At 52.5% G+C, this 17,912-nt stretch overlaps 1 protein-coding gene across 3 annotated transcripts in view; it reads left to right on the top strand.

The window, feature by feature from the left end:
- Nucleotides 1-3,914: 3,914 nt before the first annotated feature.
- TKT (transketolase) overlaps nucleotides 3,915-17,912 on the top strand; it is a 44,487-nt gene continuing 30,489 nt past the window's right edge. For all 3 annotated transcript variants that reach the window (XR_010111440.1, XM_055110061.2, XM_003818734.5), the window contains exons 1-2: nucleotides 3,915-4,126; nucleotides 17,772-17,889. Coding sequence is in view for 2 of the 3 variants with exons in the window: in XM_055110061.2 (XP_054966036.1) it covers nucleotides 4,020-4,126; nucleotides 17,772-17,889 (225 nt within the window). In the remaining variant the exon portion in view is untranslated. The remainder of the gene's footprint in view (nucleotides 4,127-17,771; nucleotides 17,890-17,912) is intronic.

Here is a 17,912-nt window from a genome sequence, read left to right as displayed (position 1 = left end):
TCACTTGACATTCATGCTTTCATTCTGCAGGCATTCATTGAGCCCCTATTGTATATGAGACCCAGTTGTAGTCCCTGCGGATAGAGCCAGGGACAAGAGATTGTATTCTGGCTCTCCGGGAGCTGACAAAAGATCATGCAGATAGGCAGAGAGCCCTGCAGAGACCAAGACAGGCAGTGTGATGGGCAGCATGGCTCTAGATCCAGGCCATGTGAGGAGCCTCAGGAAGGGCTCTGCTGGCTCAGGGAGCAGCCTGTGCAAAACCTCTAGGAGGGAGTGGGCTTGGTATTTTTTAAGGAATGCGAGGTCAGTGTGGCTGAGATGGGTAGGGCTGGGGGACCTGAATTATATCCAAAGGGTGGAGGAAGAACAACATGGGAGTTAAGCTGGGGAGGAACACTTCTCTGGCAGCCATGGGGAGGGTGAACAGGAGGCTGAGAGAGGATGGGGTGTGAGGGCAGCAGGGAGCCAGATGTTAGCTGGAAGCCAGACAGGATCCCAGGGCTTTCTTCCAAGTGCCATGTGACTTCTGAGGCGTGAGGGTTCGAATAAAGACCCTGGGACCTGGGGACAAGGGAACCACCCTGGACAAACTGGGTGCTAGCAACACCTCCAGCTAGCCTAGGATTCTGGTTCTGAAGCTGACCTTCGGGAAGACCAAGAGCTCTTGAAATAAGGCTGAACCCTTGGGCCCTGTGAAAGGGAAAACACTCAAACTCTGTTTTTCCTCTGTTCTCACACCACAACAATTAACACAAAAGACTTCTGTGATCAAATGTGTGGGGGTTTCTCCCCATGCACCAAGCAAGCAACCAATTCTGCAGCGACACCAGCTGGGTGTCCTCCAACTCTATTCCATTCTGATGCTAATTACCTGGAGATAGCCTCAGAAACCACAGGTTAAGGATTCAGTCCCCCAAGAGCACCTCCTCCTTCCCATGAGTCGCAAGATTGGGACTGACCAGCTTCAAGTTGGGGTTCCCACCACTCCCTCTTTGGGTTCAATTAATTTGCTAGCACAGCTCTCAAAACTCAGGAAAGCACATTTATCGGTTAGTTACAAAGGATATTTTAAAGGAGACAAAGAAACAGTTAGGCAAAGAGATACACAGGCGGAGGCCTGGAAAGGTCCCTAGTGAAGGAGCCATTGTCTCCATGGAGCTGGAATGTTCCACCCTCCCAGCACGTGGATGAGTTCTTGTTCACCTTCCTGTGAGCCTCCATGTGTTCCGCTGTCCAGAAGCTCCTGAACCCTGTCCTCTTGAGCCTTTCATGGACATTTCATTGGATAGACATGATTGACAACCTTGTGGAAATGTGATTAGACCAAAAGTATATGATCTAATACTAACTGACTGAGTGGGGAAACCCCGCAAGACCTGTGTGTCCTGACTCTTCTTGACCTCTCTGTGAAGCTCACTGTCTGGTAAAAGGGCAGACTCTTGAAACCTTTTGAAAACTCTGTGCCTTCCAACTCTGTGGCCCTTAGGACAGTGGCTCCCTAAGGGAGTGGCCTCAATTTCCCCATCTGCCTAACGGGACTCATCCTTATCACTCTGCACCCACTCTGGTCTTCCCTCCTCATGGGTATGGGACAGAACCCCTTCTCATGGGGGTCTAATGACCTACAATTATACGAGGTAGGTGAGAGAACTTACTTATGGCCAGCTCCAAGACAGACCGGCAGGAGAAGATCCTGCCATGGGGAGAGAAAGGAGCAGGTGAAAGGAGGGTAGGAGAAGTCCTGAGAGACTCTGTTTCTGGGGTCTGCTCCTGAGGTCTAAAGCACCCCAATGGTATAACAAGGGTTGGGGGCAGTTCTAAGCCAGGGGCCTATATATGCATATCATAATATCACAGGCCCCATTCATGTGGAACCCCAGGAGGAGAGAAAGCCTCCCTGAGGTCCCTGGAGCTCCAGGTGGTGGGGAGGGGACAATTTTCTTTCCATTACTCCTAGGTCCCCAGAGCCATGGTGAGTTCTGTGCCATTGTCAGAGACCAGAGTGATAAGGATGAGTCCCATTAGGCAGATGGGGAAATGGAGTCCACTCCCTTAGGGAGCCACTGCTCTAAGGGCCACAGAGTTGGAAGGCACAGAGCTTTCAAAGGGTTTCAAGGGTTTGCCCTTTTTCCAGACAGTGAGCAGCCTGAGGGCAGAGGTGGCACCTGCCAGGCATCTGAGGGTGGCACACTGTGGGGCCCCCCTCCAATCCTAGCCCATAGCCCTCACCAGCCAGACACCATAGGGCCAGCCTCTGCGGGCTGGGCCAGCAGGAGCCAGGTGCTATGGGATGCCATACTTAGGGTCTGATTGGGCATCTGGGGGTCAGGCCAGCAGAGGAGCACCTGGAGGCGAGCTGGGGGACTCACTCAAATTCAGTCGATCGCCTCATGAGCCAGAGCTCTCTGAGTATGGGCAATGCAGGGAGGACACAGAGGACACAGGGCGGCCACTGGTGCCTCTTGGATCTCTCAGGGTTTTAGCTCCCTGCCCAGCCATCCATTTGAGGGTCTTGCCTTTATCTTTCCTCTGTCAGATGGAGCTTCTTCCTCTGTAAAATAGGCATTGTAGGCAGTATGTACCTCACTGGCCAAGTGTGGTGGGCAGATTGAATGAAACAGTGTCTGTGATGAAAGTCCCCTCCCTAATCCCACTCTGGGGAGCTTCATACCTCTGGGAACCATGGGGTCTGATAACAGTAGTGGTGGGTGCCCCTGTCCCTACAGACCTGGAAGCAAACCCAATAATCTCCCTAAAAGTCAGTAGTGTTTCTAGGCCCTAATAATTTGTAAAGGGTCTTCCCCTAGTAATTTCTCAGTTATCATCACCTGGCATTGTCATGGCTACCACTATCCTATTCTCATTTTCAATAATCCCCATCCCCTGTGCAGGGCTCTAAAGCCCTGAGTGGCTGGGCATGGTGGCTCATACCTATAATCCGGCACTTTGGGAGGCAGAGGAGGGCAGATGGCTTGAGCCTAGGAGTTCAAGACCTGCCTGGGTAAAGTGGCAAAACCCCATCTCTACAAAACATACAAAAATTAGCCCGGCGTGGTAGTGTGTACCTATGGTCCCAGCTACTTTTGAGGCTGAGGCAGAAGGATCACTTGAGCCCAGGAGGCTGAGGCTTCAGGCAGCTGTAATCACTCCACTGCATTCCAGCCTGGGTGACCCCGTCTCAAAGAAAAAACATTTTTTTTAATTATTAGAAAAAAGAAATAGGGCCTGGTGCGGTGGCTCACCCCTGTAACCCCAGCACTTTGGGAGGCCGAGGCGGGAGGATCACCTGAGGTCGGGAGTTCAAGACCAGCCTGACCAACATGCAGAAACCCCGTCTCTACTAAAAATACAAAATTAGCTAGGTGTGGTGGCGCATGCTTGTAATCCCAGCTACTAGGGAGGCTGAGGCAGGAGAATTGCTTGAACTCAGGAGGCAGAGGTTGTGGTGAGCCAAGATCATGCCATTGCACTCCAGCCTGGGCAACAAGAGCGAAACTCAGTCTCAAAATTAAGAAACTGCAGTCTCTTGGGCCTGGGGTTGGTCGGCTGGGGCCAAGCCTGGCACCCACCAGCCTTGTGACCTTGATTGCCCTTGCCAAGCCTCAGTTTGTCCATCTCTAAAATGGGATTCGCCGTGACAAGTCCACGGAGGACTGTGTGGAGGAGGGAGACTGAGAGGCTTTCGAGTCAGGAGCCCAGACTCGAATCCTGAGTTGTTCGTTGTGTTATTATTATTGGTGTGTGTGGTTAACTGCTAACCTCGCAGTCCGCAGCGGCCCAGCGCCTAGGGGAGGGGAGCGGGCAGGAGGCGGCCCCAGGCGGGGCGGGGCTGAAGGCCTGGGGTGATCCGAGCCCCGCCTCCTCCCCCTGCCCCGCCTCTCCCATCCCCGCCCCGCCCCGCCCGGCGACTTAACGCGCCCCCGCCCCGCGCCCGGCCTCGGCAGCCGCCTGTCGCCGCGGGAGCAGCCGCTATCTCTGTGTGTCCGCGTGTGCGCCCGGTCCCCGCCTGCCGCACCATGGAGAGCTACCACAAGCCTGACCAGCAGAAGCTGCAGGCCTTGAAGGACACGGCCAACCGCCTACGTATCAGCTCCATCCAGGCCACCACTGCGGCGGGCTCTGGGTGAGTGCGCGGCGCCGGCCGGGGACGCGGCTCGGGCGGGGCGGGGGGCGTCTGCGGCGGCCAGAGTCGCCGCAGGCTCTGGGTCGCGCTGCGAGATGCCTAGACGAGGAAGGTGGCCCGGGCGCTGTCGGAGGGCGGAGACGCGCGCCTCGCAGGGCCCCGGGCTGCAGGCGGCTTCCGCTGCGCCGCACACTCGCCCTACGCCCGGGCTCGGCCGCGTGGGCCTCTGGTCCTCCGTGCGCCTCAGGCCGGCTCTTCCCCACGCGGATCGCCGGCCGCGCAGCTGCATGGTGGCGCGGGGGATGGGCTCGCGACTCGCCAAGTCCCCTCTAGGGTGATGCCGGGAAGGCCACCATTATTGCTGTTCTACAGAACGCGGCCCTCTTAACCCTCTCCACCACCTGGCTGTGTGGGCGCCGCCGGGAGTGTTCCCCCTTCCAGATGGGGAAACGGAGGCTCCGAGTTAGTCAGCTACCCAAAGTTACACACAGGGAGATCTGATTTGAGCCCCAGCAGTCCGACTCTAGAGAGCCTGTTTTTAATTCCTCTTGCAGGAGACTCGGGGGCCTGGCCTTCTCCCCACCTCAGACTACGCTCCCCTACCCCTGTCTCCTGCCACCCCTGGGTTGGGTCCGAGTTTGGAGCAGGGGGCTGCTGAGACGCCAGGCAGCGGCGGGGCTGATTGGGGGAAGAGGAGAGGAGGGCGGTGGCACGTGGGTGCAGAACCCTGGGATCCATTGTGAAAAGGAGGTCTAAGATTTGACCTGGGGCGGGAGGAGGCGGAGGGCAAGGAGACTGAGAAGGCTGAGCGCCGGAAGGACGGAGTTCCAGGGCCCTAGCGCCGGGAGTGACGTCCTGGGGCAGGGCCAGCCACCAGGTGCTGTATCTCCCAGGCAGGAGCTGGCGTGCCTATGCCCCAAGATCCTTCCCTGGCCAGCCCTTTTGGCCCAGAAGGTGGACACCCAAGGAGCCTCCTCTGTAGCGGAGACAGGGATAATTAATGAGGGCCACCGTGCATGCAGCTGGAGGTGTCCAGTGGGGTGGGTGAGGGGGTCAGTCAGTGAATTACTTCAGAGCCTGCTTCCCGCTCTGTAAAGCGGGGACAGTAATGGCACTTAACCACGCTGGGTGGTTTCAAGGACTCCAGTGCTCTACTTGGAGGCTGCTTTGAGGCCACAGTGCCAGCAGTGCTCCGGGCTCATGACAGGGTTGTGAGGGCTGCGTGATGGATGATTTCTCGGGACCTTCCCAAACAAGCTCTGTTTCAGACAGACAAGATTCTGGCTTCTGGCCAATTTCATTCAGGATATATTATTAAGAAGTAAATCTGTTCACCTTTCTGGGTGGATACGCATTCACCCTTTGTGCCTTTAAGACACCCTGTTCTCAGAAGGGATTAGATGTCTTTCAAAGCCCTTCCCCCACCCACTGCCTTGCACACTTTGGACCTGTTAGCTCTCCTGGGTTTGTGTCAGTCTTACCACTTATGTGGGGTATCCCCTGCCTGGGCAGGGACCTGGCTTACTCTCAGCTCCCCTTTCACCAGCCTGGCACACGGTAGCTCTGCAGGCCTTGTGTTGCTTATTTGGTACTGTTGGACCTGCTACCTTTGGCCGTTTCAGGGGGTCTGAGGTCTAGCTGGAGAGAGGCAGCAATTACCCAACTAAGTAGTATTGCACATCTGAGCATCTTTCAGGGCTAGATAAAACATGCAGATGTTTACAGGGTTCCTGAGCTGCCAAGTAGGTATCTGGTATGACACAGCATCATCATTTGTTGCATCCTGAGAATAACCCTGTTAGATAGATTGTGTTGTATTCACATTTTATAGACGGGAACACTGAGGCTAGTGTGTTAAGTTACTTGCCCAGGCTGGGAATTGGTGGCCATTCCATACTGTCTGGTTGGGGCTCATGCTGTCAGGAATGCTTCTTGGCAGGGCATGGTGGTTCATGCCTGTAATCACAGCACTTTGGGAGGCCAAGGTGGGAGGATTGCTTGAGCCCAGGAGTTCCAGACCAACCTGGGCAACACAGTGAGACCCCATAGCTTAAAAAAAAAAAATTTTTTTTTTGAGATGGAGTCTTGCTCTATCTATCGCCCAGGCTAGAGTGCAGCAGCACAATCTTGGCTCACTGCAACCTCTGCCTCCCAGGTTCAACTGATTCTCCTGCCCTAGCCTCCTGAGTAGCTGGGACTACAGGCATCCGCCACCGCACCGGCTAATTTTTGTATTTTTAGTAGAGATGGGGTTTCACCATCTTGGCCAGGCTGGTCTCTTGACCTCAGGTGATCCACCCACCTTGGCCTCCCGAAGTGCTGGGATTACGAGTGTGAACCACTGCCCCCAGCCAAACATTTTTTTTAATTGGCTAGGTGTGGTGATGTGTACCTGTAGTCCCAGCTACATGGGAGGCTGAGGCAGAGGATCACTTGAGCCCAGGAAGTTGAGGCTGTAGTGAGCCTTGAACATGCCACACACTGCAGCATGGGTGACAGAGCGAGACTGTGTCTCAAAAGAAAGAAAGAGAGAGAGAGAGAGAAAGAAAGAAAGGCCAAGAAAAGAAAAATAGTTGGGCATGGTGTTACATGGCTGTAATGCCAGCACTTTGGGAGGCCAAGGCAGAAGGTTCGCTTGAGGCCAGGAGTTCAAGACCAGCCTGGGTAACATTAGCAAGACCCTGTCTCCAAAAATAAATAATGTTTCGGCCAGGCGCAGTGACTCATCCCTTTAATCCCAGCACTTTGGGAGGCGTAGGCGAGTGGATCACCTGAAGTTCAGGAGATCGAGACCAGCTTGGCCAACGTGGTGAAACCCTGTCCCTACTAAAAATACAAAAAATTAGCTGGACGTGGTGGCGGGCGCCTGTAATCCCAGCTACTCAGGAGGCTGAGGCAGGAGAATCACTTGAACCCGGGAGGCAGAAGTTGCGGTGAGCTGAGATTGCACCATTGCACTCTGGCCTGGGCAACAAAATTGAAACTTCTTCTCAAAAAAAAAAAAAGAATGCCTCTTGGGCAAGCGGTCTGTGCCAGGGTGGAGAATGGTGAAAAAGGTGAAAGGGAAGGCCAGGTACAGCCGTGGTGGATATTAGTCAGTCTGAAAGGCACTTGGAGAGAAATAAGATTTACAAATGTAGGGTGCTCCAAAAGAGTGGAATGTCAAGTGGGTCTCCTAGTTCTTTGTTAGGCAAAGTCTGATTTCCTCACCGCCTTTACCCCTCCGGAAACATACTGTGGTGACCGAGAGTTACACCATGTTTACATTGTAATGTCTTGGAGAGGGAAGCTCACTGAACTCAAAAAATATCCATTTGCAAAAGAAAAAAAGGATATGTAAAAGACAGTGACTGTGTGTGTGTATGTATATGTTTAAAATATGCAAAAAAGGAGGGAAAACTCATTTTTCAGAAGGAAATAACATTGCTATGCAACCCATATTTTGAAAGGTGTGTGCCAAGAGTATGTGTGTGTTTGCACCCAAAAGCTAATCAAGGAAGACTTGAGACACAGGTAGTCTTCTGTTTCTTGTCCCCAGATGTTTATCTTGAGGCCCACTGTTCCCTCTCTGCAATGAGGCATAGAGTGAAGGCTCAGTCCGGAAGCCCTGGCCCAATCTGGGCTGTAGTCACAGCTAAAGTGACAGTTTGTCAGAATGTCCCCTTTTCTGGGGGAGCTCACAGGACTTTGATCCAGTTCTTTTTCTTTTGAGATGGAGTTTCACTCTTGTTGCCCAGGCTGGAGTGCAATGGTGCGATCTTGGCTCACCACAAACTCCGCCTCCCAGGTTCAAGCAATTCTCCTGCCTCAGCCTCCCAAGTAGCTGGGATTACAGGCATGCACCACCACGCCCGGCTAATTTTGTGTTTTTACCCCGTAGAGACGGGGTTTCTCCATGTTGAGGCTGGTCTTGAACTCCTGACCTCAGGTGATCCGCCCGCCTCGGCCTCCCAAAGTGCTGGGATTATAGGCGTGAGCCACCGCTCCTGGCCCCTTTTCCTTTTTTCTTTTTTTCTTTTTTCTTTTTTTTTAAGACAGGGTCTTGCTGTGTCACCCACCAGGTCTGGAGTACAGAGGCACAGTCATGGCTCCCTGCAGTCTTGAACTCCTAGGCTATAGCAGTCCTGCCTCACCCTCCTGGGTAGCTGGGACCACAGACATGTGCTACCATGTCTAGCTTTGGTCCAATCTTTTGCTGGCCACTTACTGAGACAGGATTCGTACATTCTGTCAGTGAGGACCCAGGCTCGTTTCTCGATAGCTTTCCCATTCCTGTGCCATTGCTGACCCGTGTGCAGTGAACCTCACCAGGCCCAGGAAGCAGGGACACTGGCCTCTGTCAGGAGTTGGGCCTGGAGGTGAAGGGACAGACCTCACAGAAGGCTCTTTGTTGAGGCAGCGCCCACAGTGGCTAGAGCTTCTCTGGGGTCATCTCCTTCCATGGGCTGAAGGAATTACGGCAAGGGTCCAGCTCATCCTGGCTTTAAAAAAACAAAACCCCAATGGCCTTGTCAGAAGTGGCCTGGATGCTGAGGCTGGTGGCAAAGATTTCTCAGTTCTCACCAGGGCCAGACTGTGGTGTTATCCAAACAGTACAAGTGTCATCTGAGGACTCCATCACAGTCAGGCCTGATTCAAAAGGGAAGGTGGTCTGTGCTTTCAACAAGTCCCCCCAGGGTTTCTGACCCACAGCTTTGGGGAGGGTAATGCCTGGCCAGTCCTGGCTGGTGGACACAGGAGATGAGTCTAACCCTGGCTCTGTTGCTAGTGGCTGTGCCTTTGTCAGAAAGGCCCTTCCGGCCAGGTGCGGTGGCTCATGCCTGTATTCACAGCACTTTGGGAGGCCAGGGTGGGAGGATTGCTTGAGCCTGGGAGTTCAGGACCAAACTGGGCAACATAGTGAGACCTCATCTCTACAAAAAAAAGAAAGAGCTGTGCATGTGCCTGTAGTCCCAGCTACTTGGGAGGCTGAGGTGTGAGGATCACTTGAGCCCAGGAGTTCAAGGCTGCAGTGAGTTATGATCATGGCTCTGCACTCCAGCCTGGGCAACAGTGAAACCCTGGCTCTTAAAAAAACAAAACAAAACAAAAAAACCTTCCTGTCTCAGGTTCTCAGTTGCCCAGGCTAGAATGCTGTGGCGTGATCTCTGCTCACTGCAGCCTCCGCCTCCTGGGCTCAAATGATGCCCTCATCTCAGCCTCACAAGTAGCTGGGACCACAGGCATGAGCCACCATGCCTTGGCTAATTTTTGTATTTTTTGTAGAGTTGAGGTTTTGTCATTTTGCCCAGGCTGGTCTCAAACTCCTGGGCTTAAGCGATCCACCTGCCTCAGCTTCCCTAGAGTACTGGGATTACAGGCCATTTTCTCCATCTTGAAAGGAGAGGTTCATGGATAGGTGGTTTCAAACTGGGTGCCTCAGGAGTAGGGCTGGGGATGGAGTGAGTGGGCTCCGGGGTCCCACCGCCCGCTGTTGCTGATTTTACATCCTGGTGCTCTTTGTGCCCTTGAAGTGGCTGGGATTGTATCCCAGTTTACCCAGCTCTGACATCCAGGTGCTTTGGCTGAAGGCTTGAGGGCCTCCTGGGGTCTCTGGCCCCATGTGGCTCCGCCTCTCTGGGCCTGTTTCTGTTTTTGGGCTGCCTCAGGACCCATCCTGGCCCTGACTGAGGCAAGAGCATGACCGTTGAGATTGCCCCAGCAGCAGCATTTCCTCACTCAGTGTGAAGACACTGGCCGCCCTGGGGTGGATTGGTTCTCTGCCCGAGTGACCTCTCCTCTGCAGGGCTGGTGGTCGGTGTTTTAAGAAACTGGAAGTGAAGTACAGCACCTAGTTAGGATCTGGCTGAGACTTTGTCGTGGCTTCCTATGGACTCTAACTGATGTCCGGCCCCTGTTGTGGCTCTGACCCCTCAACATTCATTGTCTCTTGAGGCAGGCTTGTTGTCACTGTCGCCTAGTTCCACAAAATCAGGAACTCCCTTCTTGCCACAGACCAGTTTGCCCTGGGTGCTGGGGACACTTCTAGAGGTCAGGGACCTGCACAGAGCTGGGTCCTCAGGCAGGCTCTGCTCCTGCCCTGAATGGAGAGGCAAGGTAGGGGAGAGAGGATGTGCTGGGAGCTGGGGTGAGCCCACCTGCAGATGGGGGTTGCTCAGAAGTCAGTTGCATTTGTGCACTGGGTGGAATCTCCGAGGACTACACAGCTGGAAGGGAAGTGTGGACGCCCAAGAACTTCCTCTACTGAGCTCTCCTAGCACCTTTTTCTTCCATTTATTTGTTTGTTTGACAGAGTCTCGCTCTGTCACCCAGGCTGGAGTGCAGTGGGGCGGCGATCTTGGCTCACTGTAACCTCCACATCCTAGGTTCAAGCGATTTTCTGCCTCAGTCTCCCAAGTAGCTGGGATTACAGGTGCATGCCACCACCGCCCAGCTAATTTTTGCATTTTCAGTAGGGACGGGGTTTCACCATGTTGGCCAGGCTGGTCTTGAATTCCTGACCTCAGGTGATCCTCCCGCCAGCCTTGGCCTCCCAAAGTGTTGGGATTACAGGCGTGAGCCACTGCTCCAGGCCCTTTTTCTTTTAAAAACAAATTTTTAGGCCAGGTGTGTATGATAGCTCACACCTGTAATCCCAGCACTTTGGGAGGCCAAGGTGGGTGGATCATTTGAGGTCAGGAGTTCGAGACCTGCCCAGCCAACATGGTGAAACCCTGTCTCTACTAAAAAATACAAAAAAAATGAGTCGGGCATGGTAGCAGGCACCTGTAATCCCAGCTACTCGGGAGGCTGAGGCACAAGAATCGCTTGAACCCGGGAGGCGGAGGTTGCAGTGAGCCAAGATTGTACCACTGCACTCCAGCCTGGGTGACAGAGTGAGAACTTGTCTCAAATAAATAAATAAATAAATAAAAATAAAAACAAATTTCTAGCAGCTTGATTAAGGTATAATTGGCGTATCATAACATTGTAAGTGATTTTAATGAATTTGCAGAGATTTACTACAAAAATTTACCACATCTCCTAAAAGATCTCTTCTGGACATTTGCTGTCACTCCCCATTTCCACCCCCAGTCCTGGGCAACCACTAATCTAATTTTCTGTCTCTAAATTTAACTCTTCTAGACATTTCATATAAATGCAGTTATACAGAATGAGTTCTTTTGGGTCTGGCCTCTTAGCATAATTTTTAGAGGGTCATCCATGTTGTAACATGAATCAGTACTTTGTTCCTTTTCTTGGGGGGTGGGGGGCAGGGTCTCCACTGTGTCCCCAAGCTGGAGTGCAATGGCACAGTCATGGCACACTGCAGCCTCAACCTCCCGGGATCAAGCAGTCTTCCCACCTCAGCCTCCTAAGTAGCTGGGAGGCACTCACCACCATGCACAGCTAATTTTTAAAATTATTTGTAGAGACAGGGTATGTTGCTGAGCCTGGTCTCAAATTCTGGGCTCAAGTCCTCTTCCTGCCTTGGCCTCTCAAAGTGCTGGAATTAACAGGCATGAGCCACCACGCCCAGCCCATCATTTCTTTTTATGGCTGAATATTCCGTTGTGTGGACATAGTACATTTTGTTTATCCATTCATCAGTTTTTCTTCGCATTTTGCTCTTATCCTAGCTCTGCTGCTGGCAGGCTGTGTGACTTTAGGCAAGTCACTTACTTTCTGTGGACCTTAGTGGCCCCATCCTCCGAATGAAGCAAAGTCTAATATTTACTGAGCAATTGCTAATTTCTATGCACGGTGCCACGTTCTGTACATACACACTACATCATTTAGTCAGATTCTTCTTTTACCTCAGTTTTATAGTGAGGAAACTGAGGCTCAAAGAGGTTACAGCCCCAAGGTTACTAGGATACATCATATATTCATTTGTGCACTCAGTTTGTGCCTGGTACTATTCAAGCCTGCGGATACAACAGTGAAAGGCCCAAAGCTCTGTCCTCAAGGAGCTTGTATTGCAGTAGGGTAGACAGGCAATAACCACCTAATGTCAGGTGGCAAGCATGAGTGAGGGGAAGAAGAGCTATTTTAGACAGTGTGGTCAGGGAGGGCTTCTTGGAAGAGGTGACATGGGGCAGAGATCTGAAGAAACAACCTGAGGTCTGGAGCCAGAGGTTCTTTCCGGGCAGAAGCCAGCTCAGGTAGTTCAGGGCACAGGAAGAGCAAGAACTGCTTCTGATGTTCATTTCCACCCTGACATCCTGGGATTCTCTCCTGAGTTTTTTTTTTTTTTTTTTTGAGGTGGAGTCTGTTGCCTAGGCTGGAGTGCAGTGGTGCGATCTCGGCTCACTGTAGCCTCTGCCTCCCAGGTTCAAGCAATTCTCCTGCCTTAGCCTCCCATGTAAAGTAGCTGGGACTAGTGGCCCGCACCACCACGCCCAGCTAATTTTTGTGTTTTTAGTAGAGGCGGGGTTTTGCCATGTTGGCCAGGCCGGTCTTGAACTCCTGACCTCAGGTGCCTCAGGTGAGCCACCGCCCCTGGCCTCTTCTAAATTTTTTTTTTTTTTTTTTTTTTTTGAGGCTGAGTTTCACTCCTGTCTCCCAGGCTGGAGTGCAATGGTGAGATCTCAGCTCACTGCAACCTCTGCCTCCCAGGTTCAAGCGATTCTCCTGCCTCAGTCTCCCGAGTAGCTGGGATTACAGGCACCCACCACCATGCCCAACTAATTATTGTATTTTTAGTAGAGACAGGGTTTCACCTTGTTGGCCAAGCTGGTCTCAGACTCCTGACCTCAGGTGATCCACCTGTCTCTGTCTCCCAAAGTGCTGGGATTATAGGCGTGAGCCACCTGAATATTAAAAAAAAAAAAAGTATATGCATAAAGAAGAAGATAAATGATGTACTCTTGTCATAAATAATGAACCTGTGTGTAGCTGCTCCCAGGATTAAGAACTAGTACATTACAGTGATTTTTGGAACTACAGTGGGTCCCTCCATCCTCATCTTCCCTTCCCCTGAGAAAGAACTATACCCTGAATTTTTTGTTTGTTATCATTCTATTGTTTTCCTTTTTTTTTTTTTTGAGACGGAGTTTTGCTCTTGTTGTCCAGGCTGGAGTGCAATGGCGCCATCTCGGCTCACTTCAACCTCCGCCTCCCGGGTTCAAACGATTCTCCTGTCTCAGCCTCCCGAGTAGCTGGGATTACAGGCATGTGCCACATGCCTGGCTAATTTTGTATTTTTAGTAGAGATGGGGTTTCTCCGTGTTGGTCAAGCTGGTCTCAAACTCATGACCTCAGGTGATCTGCCCTCCTCGGCCTCCCAAAGTGCTGGGATTACAGGCTTGAGCCACCGCACCTGGCCTGTTTTCCTTGTAGTATATACAACAAGACTTGTACATAAATCAATATGGTCTTCTTTGTTAAACAGATCCTTCTGCACTGTGCTTTTTTCACACTATATTTGGGAGAGAATATTGATATCGGATTTGTGAAGTGTAGCTCACTCATTCTTACTGCTGTATAGTATCCCATTATATTAATATATTCCAGTTAACCTCGTCTATTGATAAACATATAAGTGAGTTCCAGGTCTTGCAATTGCAAACAATGCGGGGCAGCCCTGTTTGTGTTTCCTTTTTGTTGTTGTTGTTGTTGTTGTTGTTTTCCTGAGATGGAGTCTCACTCTGTCACCGAGTCTAGAGTACAATGGCACGATCTTGGTTCACTGCAACCTCAGCCTCCTGGGTTCAAGTGGTTCTCCTGCCTCAGCTTCCCAAGTAGCTGGGATTACGGGTGCCTGCCACCATGCCCAGCTAATTTTTGTATTTGTAGTAGATACAGGGTTTCACCATGTTGGCCAGGTTGGTCTCGAACTCCTGACCTCAGTTGATCCACCCACCTCAGCCTCCCAGAGTGCTGGGATTACAGGTGTGAGCCACTGTGCCCGGCCTGTTTGTGTTTCCTGTAGAATGTGTGGAACATGTGAGTACATTTCACTGTATGTTCCTACTGGTGAAGTTGCTGGGAGTTAAGGAATGTGCATCTTCGGCTACTGATCTGGTTTATTTTTAATGCTTGAAAGATTACTTAGGTTCTCTATTTCTTCTTGAGTCAGTTTTGGTAAATTATTTTCATTATTGTTATTATTTTTTAGACAGAGTCTCACTCTGTTGCCCAGGCTGGAGTACAGTAGCATGATCTCGGCTCATTGCAACCCACGCCTCCGGGGTTCAAGCTATTCTCCTGCCTCAGCCTCCCAAGTAGCTGGGATTATAGGCATGTGCCACCACGCCCGGCTAATTTTTGTATTTTTAGTAGAGACGGGGTTTCACCATGTTGGCCAGGCTGGTCTTTGAGCCGCTGGCCTCAGGTGATCTGCCTGCCTTGGCCTCCCAAAGTGCTGGAATTACGGGTGTGAGCCACCGCGCCCAACCTGACATCCATTATCTCTTGAAGGAGCCCACCTGGAGGGTGAGGGAGCCTCTCTGGCCTTTTCTTGCATAGAAACCTGTGAGCAGGTGGAGTGAGCACTAAAGCGATGACAGAGATTCTCCTGGCCAGGGGACATCTGGAAGAATATATATTGTCCTGGAGGGGAGTGGAGAGGGGGCTTTTTTTTTTTTTTTTTTTTTGAGATGGAGTGTTACTCTTGTTGCCAAGGCTGGAGTGCAATGGTGCAGTCTTGGCTCACTGCAACCTCTGGCTCCCAGGTTCAAGTGATTCTCCTGCCTCAGCTTCCCGAGTAGCTGGGATTACAGGCGTCCACCACCACACCTGGCTAATTTTTTGGTATTTTTAGTAGAGATGGGGTTTTACCATATTGGCCAGGCTGGTCTTAAACTCCTGACCTCAGGTGATCCGCCTGCCTTGACCTCCCAAAGTGCTGGGATTACAGGTGTGAGCCACCGCCCCCAGCCTGGAGGGGGCTTTAAGAGACTTTCTTTGGGCCTAGCTCTAAGCTTGCCACACCACCGTCACAGGTTGAACTAATTGGGGTTGTAAGTGGACTGTTTTGGTCAAGGCAGGGTGTGTTAGTTTTTTTTTTTTTTTTTTTTTGAACAGTCAAGCGTGCTTGTTAGCCCTGTTTATCACAGAGTCAGGGTATACAGTAAGTACCCTGTAGCCCCTCCACCGTGCTCCTCACCCCATCTCTCGCCAGTGTTCACCCAGAGTTGTCACACACAGCACCACGGGATGGGGCGTCCACCTGCAGTTGTGCAGGCAGTCTGGAATGGCAGGAAAAACTCTGGCCCTGAGGAGGCCACAGGCTTAAATGTATGCCTTTGGCCCCAAAGGCCCTCTAGTAAGTTGAGCTTGAAAGTAACTGTCTCCTGTGTGCTCAGTGCTTTACAGTGTGCAGAGCCCGGTCTCAATCCTTGGTGTATTTCTCCCCTCTTGCCTGCCTGTGGCCAGCAGGAGTGGGTGGTGTCACCATCCCTGCCTGTAGATAAGAGCTACAGGTGCTGAGAGGGTTGGCAGTGGTGGCGGCTGCTAGAAACCTGGGTACTGTGCATGCTGCGTTATCTCACTGTGTCTCCCAGACACTCTCCCAAGTGAAGAAGCTGAGCCCCGGGTTGACAAAGCACTTGTTGAAGTCACGAAGCCCAAGTGGCACAGCTCACCTCCCCAACCCAGGACGCTCTGCCGAGGGAGAGCCCCAGAAACTCTGGGGAAGAGTACGGGGACACCTGGCTCCTAAGCGTTCTTCTTTTGTGCGTGTTTACTTGGTAGAAGTGAAGAGAGTGGCCGCAGCAGGCTGGATGCAGCCTTTGGAAGGAATGAAAGGCTGCAGGCCTAGCAAGGAACGCTTAAAATCAGCTGCACGTTCTACTTCTCATCCTTGGTCACCTCGCAGCTGACCTTCCTCTCTCCACGTTTACTCTATCTGGGCCTGGGTGTGCTTCTGCCACATGCAGAAAGAGCCTGTGCCACACCATTTCTCCCTGGAACCCCTTCTGGTGGCCAATGGGACTGTCACCCCGGGGTGTCGAGGTGGATGGGGCAGGTGGAGCCCTGCACTTACCGTCCTTGTTCTTCCCCGGAACAGTTTGGCCCAGTGTCCACCCACATCCTTCTCCCACCAAGGATCCCTCCTAATGGGACCATGGCTTTAGAAACAGGACCCCTCAGGGCCGGGGCTGCCCTTGGAGGTGGGAAGGACGAGAGGTCAGCCTGAGGTGACCTCCAGTTGAAGCTGGCCCTGGGAGCGTGGGATTAGGGTGGCCTCCAGTTGAAGCTGGCACTGGGAGCGTGGGATTAGGGTCCCTGCCAGGCAGAAAAGGGTTTCTCGTTTACCATGTCCTCACCTCCCTCTTTCAGGTGTAGTGTCTTTTCCCATGACCGGGAGTTCATAGAAATAGTTAAGTATAAGATGATCGTGTGCGAGAATGTTGGTACTAAACCAGCATGGACAGTTTTCTGGATTTCTCTACTACTAACTTGTCTGCACTGAGCGTGACTCACCCCTAACCTGGTGGGAGCGCTGATCGGAGGGGGCGGGAGGCTGGCGGCGTGAGCTCCAGATGGTGCATGTGCCCTTGGGCTTGGCATGCGGCGTGTCTTCGTGTGAAGGACCTCTGGGAGCAGCGAGAGGGCTGAGCTGAGCTGAGCTGAGCTGCATGTGGAGGGGCCCTCCCGGGAGGCCTGTGCCCTGAGGCTGAACTTTTAACAAAACCCTGGGACCAGAGGGCTTCAGGGCTGATCAGGACCTGCAGCGCTTCCTGCTGGGAAGCAGGAAGCAATAGAAAGTTTACGCTTTCTATTGCTCAGGAGCCGCTCAGTGATTAAAACAAGTCTAAAAAGCCAAGGGGACTCCGCGGCCCCGCCACTCCCAGGCTGGAAGGCAGGTTCTTGCTTTGTCAGCCCTTCCTCAGCCCTTGTCCACAGGCAGAAGGGGTTTTTATTAATACATGATTGTAGCCTTGTAGGAGATGAGATTATGTGTCTTGCTTTGAAAATTCTACACAAAAGCCTGTTTCCTAGTTGCTACAGCAGCCCTCAAACTGCCCATTTCTAAAGCTTTCAAGTAGCCCAGTGATGCAATTGGAAAGCCCAAGGCCCAGTTTTTCAGGCTACCACACCCCATGCGTGGAGGCTGCTGGGAGGTCTGTGGTAACTCCATGAGCCTCAGTCCCTTCCTCCCTGCCCCATGGGCTCAGAGGCCCAGCACCCCTGGGTGCTGAGAGGGCAGGGTGCCCTTCACAAGTGGGCAGTGTCCGGGCAGCCCTGTCAGGATGTGGGGTCAGTCGTAGGAATGCCAGCGCCCCTCGGCTGCTGAGTCCTTAGACTCCTGGGGGCCACTAGGTGGGAACTGGGTTCTACCTGACAGCAGCTGCCCCCAGCCGCAGTGCTAGCCTTGGGCTGAGTCTTCTGTGCTAGATCTCTCCTGGGCCCCTCCTTCCTTCTTACTCAAGTCCAACCCCAGATATTTTCAGTTGCCGTGATTCTGAGGATCTGATGCCCCTGGAAAGGTACAACAGTCCCCAGCACCCACTAGCTGGCCCAGGCCCCAAACTGCCAGGAGTGGCCTTCTTGAGACCATGTGTCACCCTCCCAGGGAACAAGAGCTCGTGGCTGTCTGATAAGCCAGGACTGTGTGACTCCTCAGGACATGCACCCCCACGTCCCTGTACAGCTGAGCACAATAGCTCAGGAGTGCAGGGCCATGATGCCTGTGTCTGTCTTCTCTCCTGGGCCACAGCCACCCCACGTCATGCTGCAGCGCCGCAGAGATCATGGCTGTCCTCTTTTTCCATACCATGCGCTACAAGTCCCAGGACCCCCGGAATCCGCACAATGACCGCTTTGTGCTCTCCAAGGTAAGAGCCCAGCTGCCCACTGC

This window comes from Pan paniscus, chromosome 2, assembly GCF_029289425.2.
Source record: "Pan paniscus chromosome 2, NHGRI_mPanPan1-v2.0_pri, whole genome shotgun sequence".
Classification (NCBI taxonomy): Eukaryota; Metazoa; Chordata; class Mammalia; order Primates; family Hominidae; genus Pan; species Pan paniscus.
Note: the sequence above shows the minus strand (reverse complement) of the source record. Positions and strands in the feature narration are given on the sequence as shown.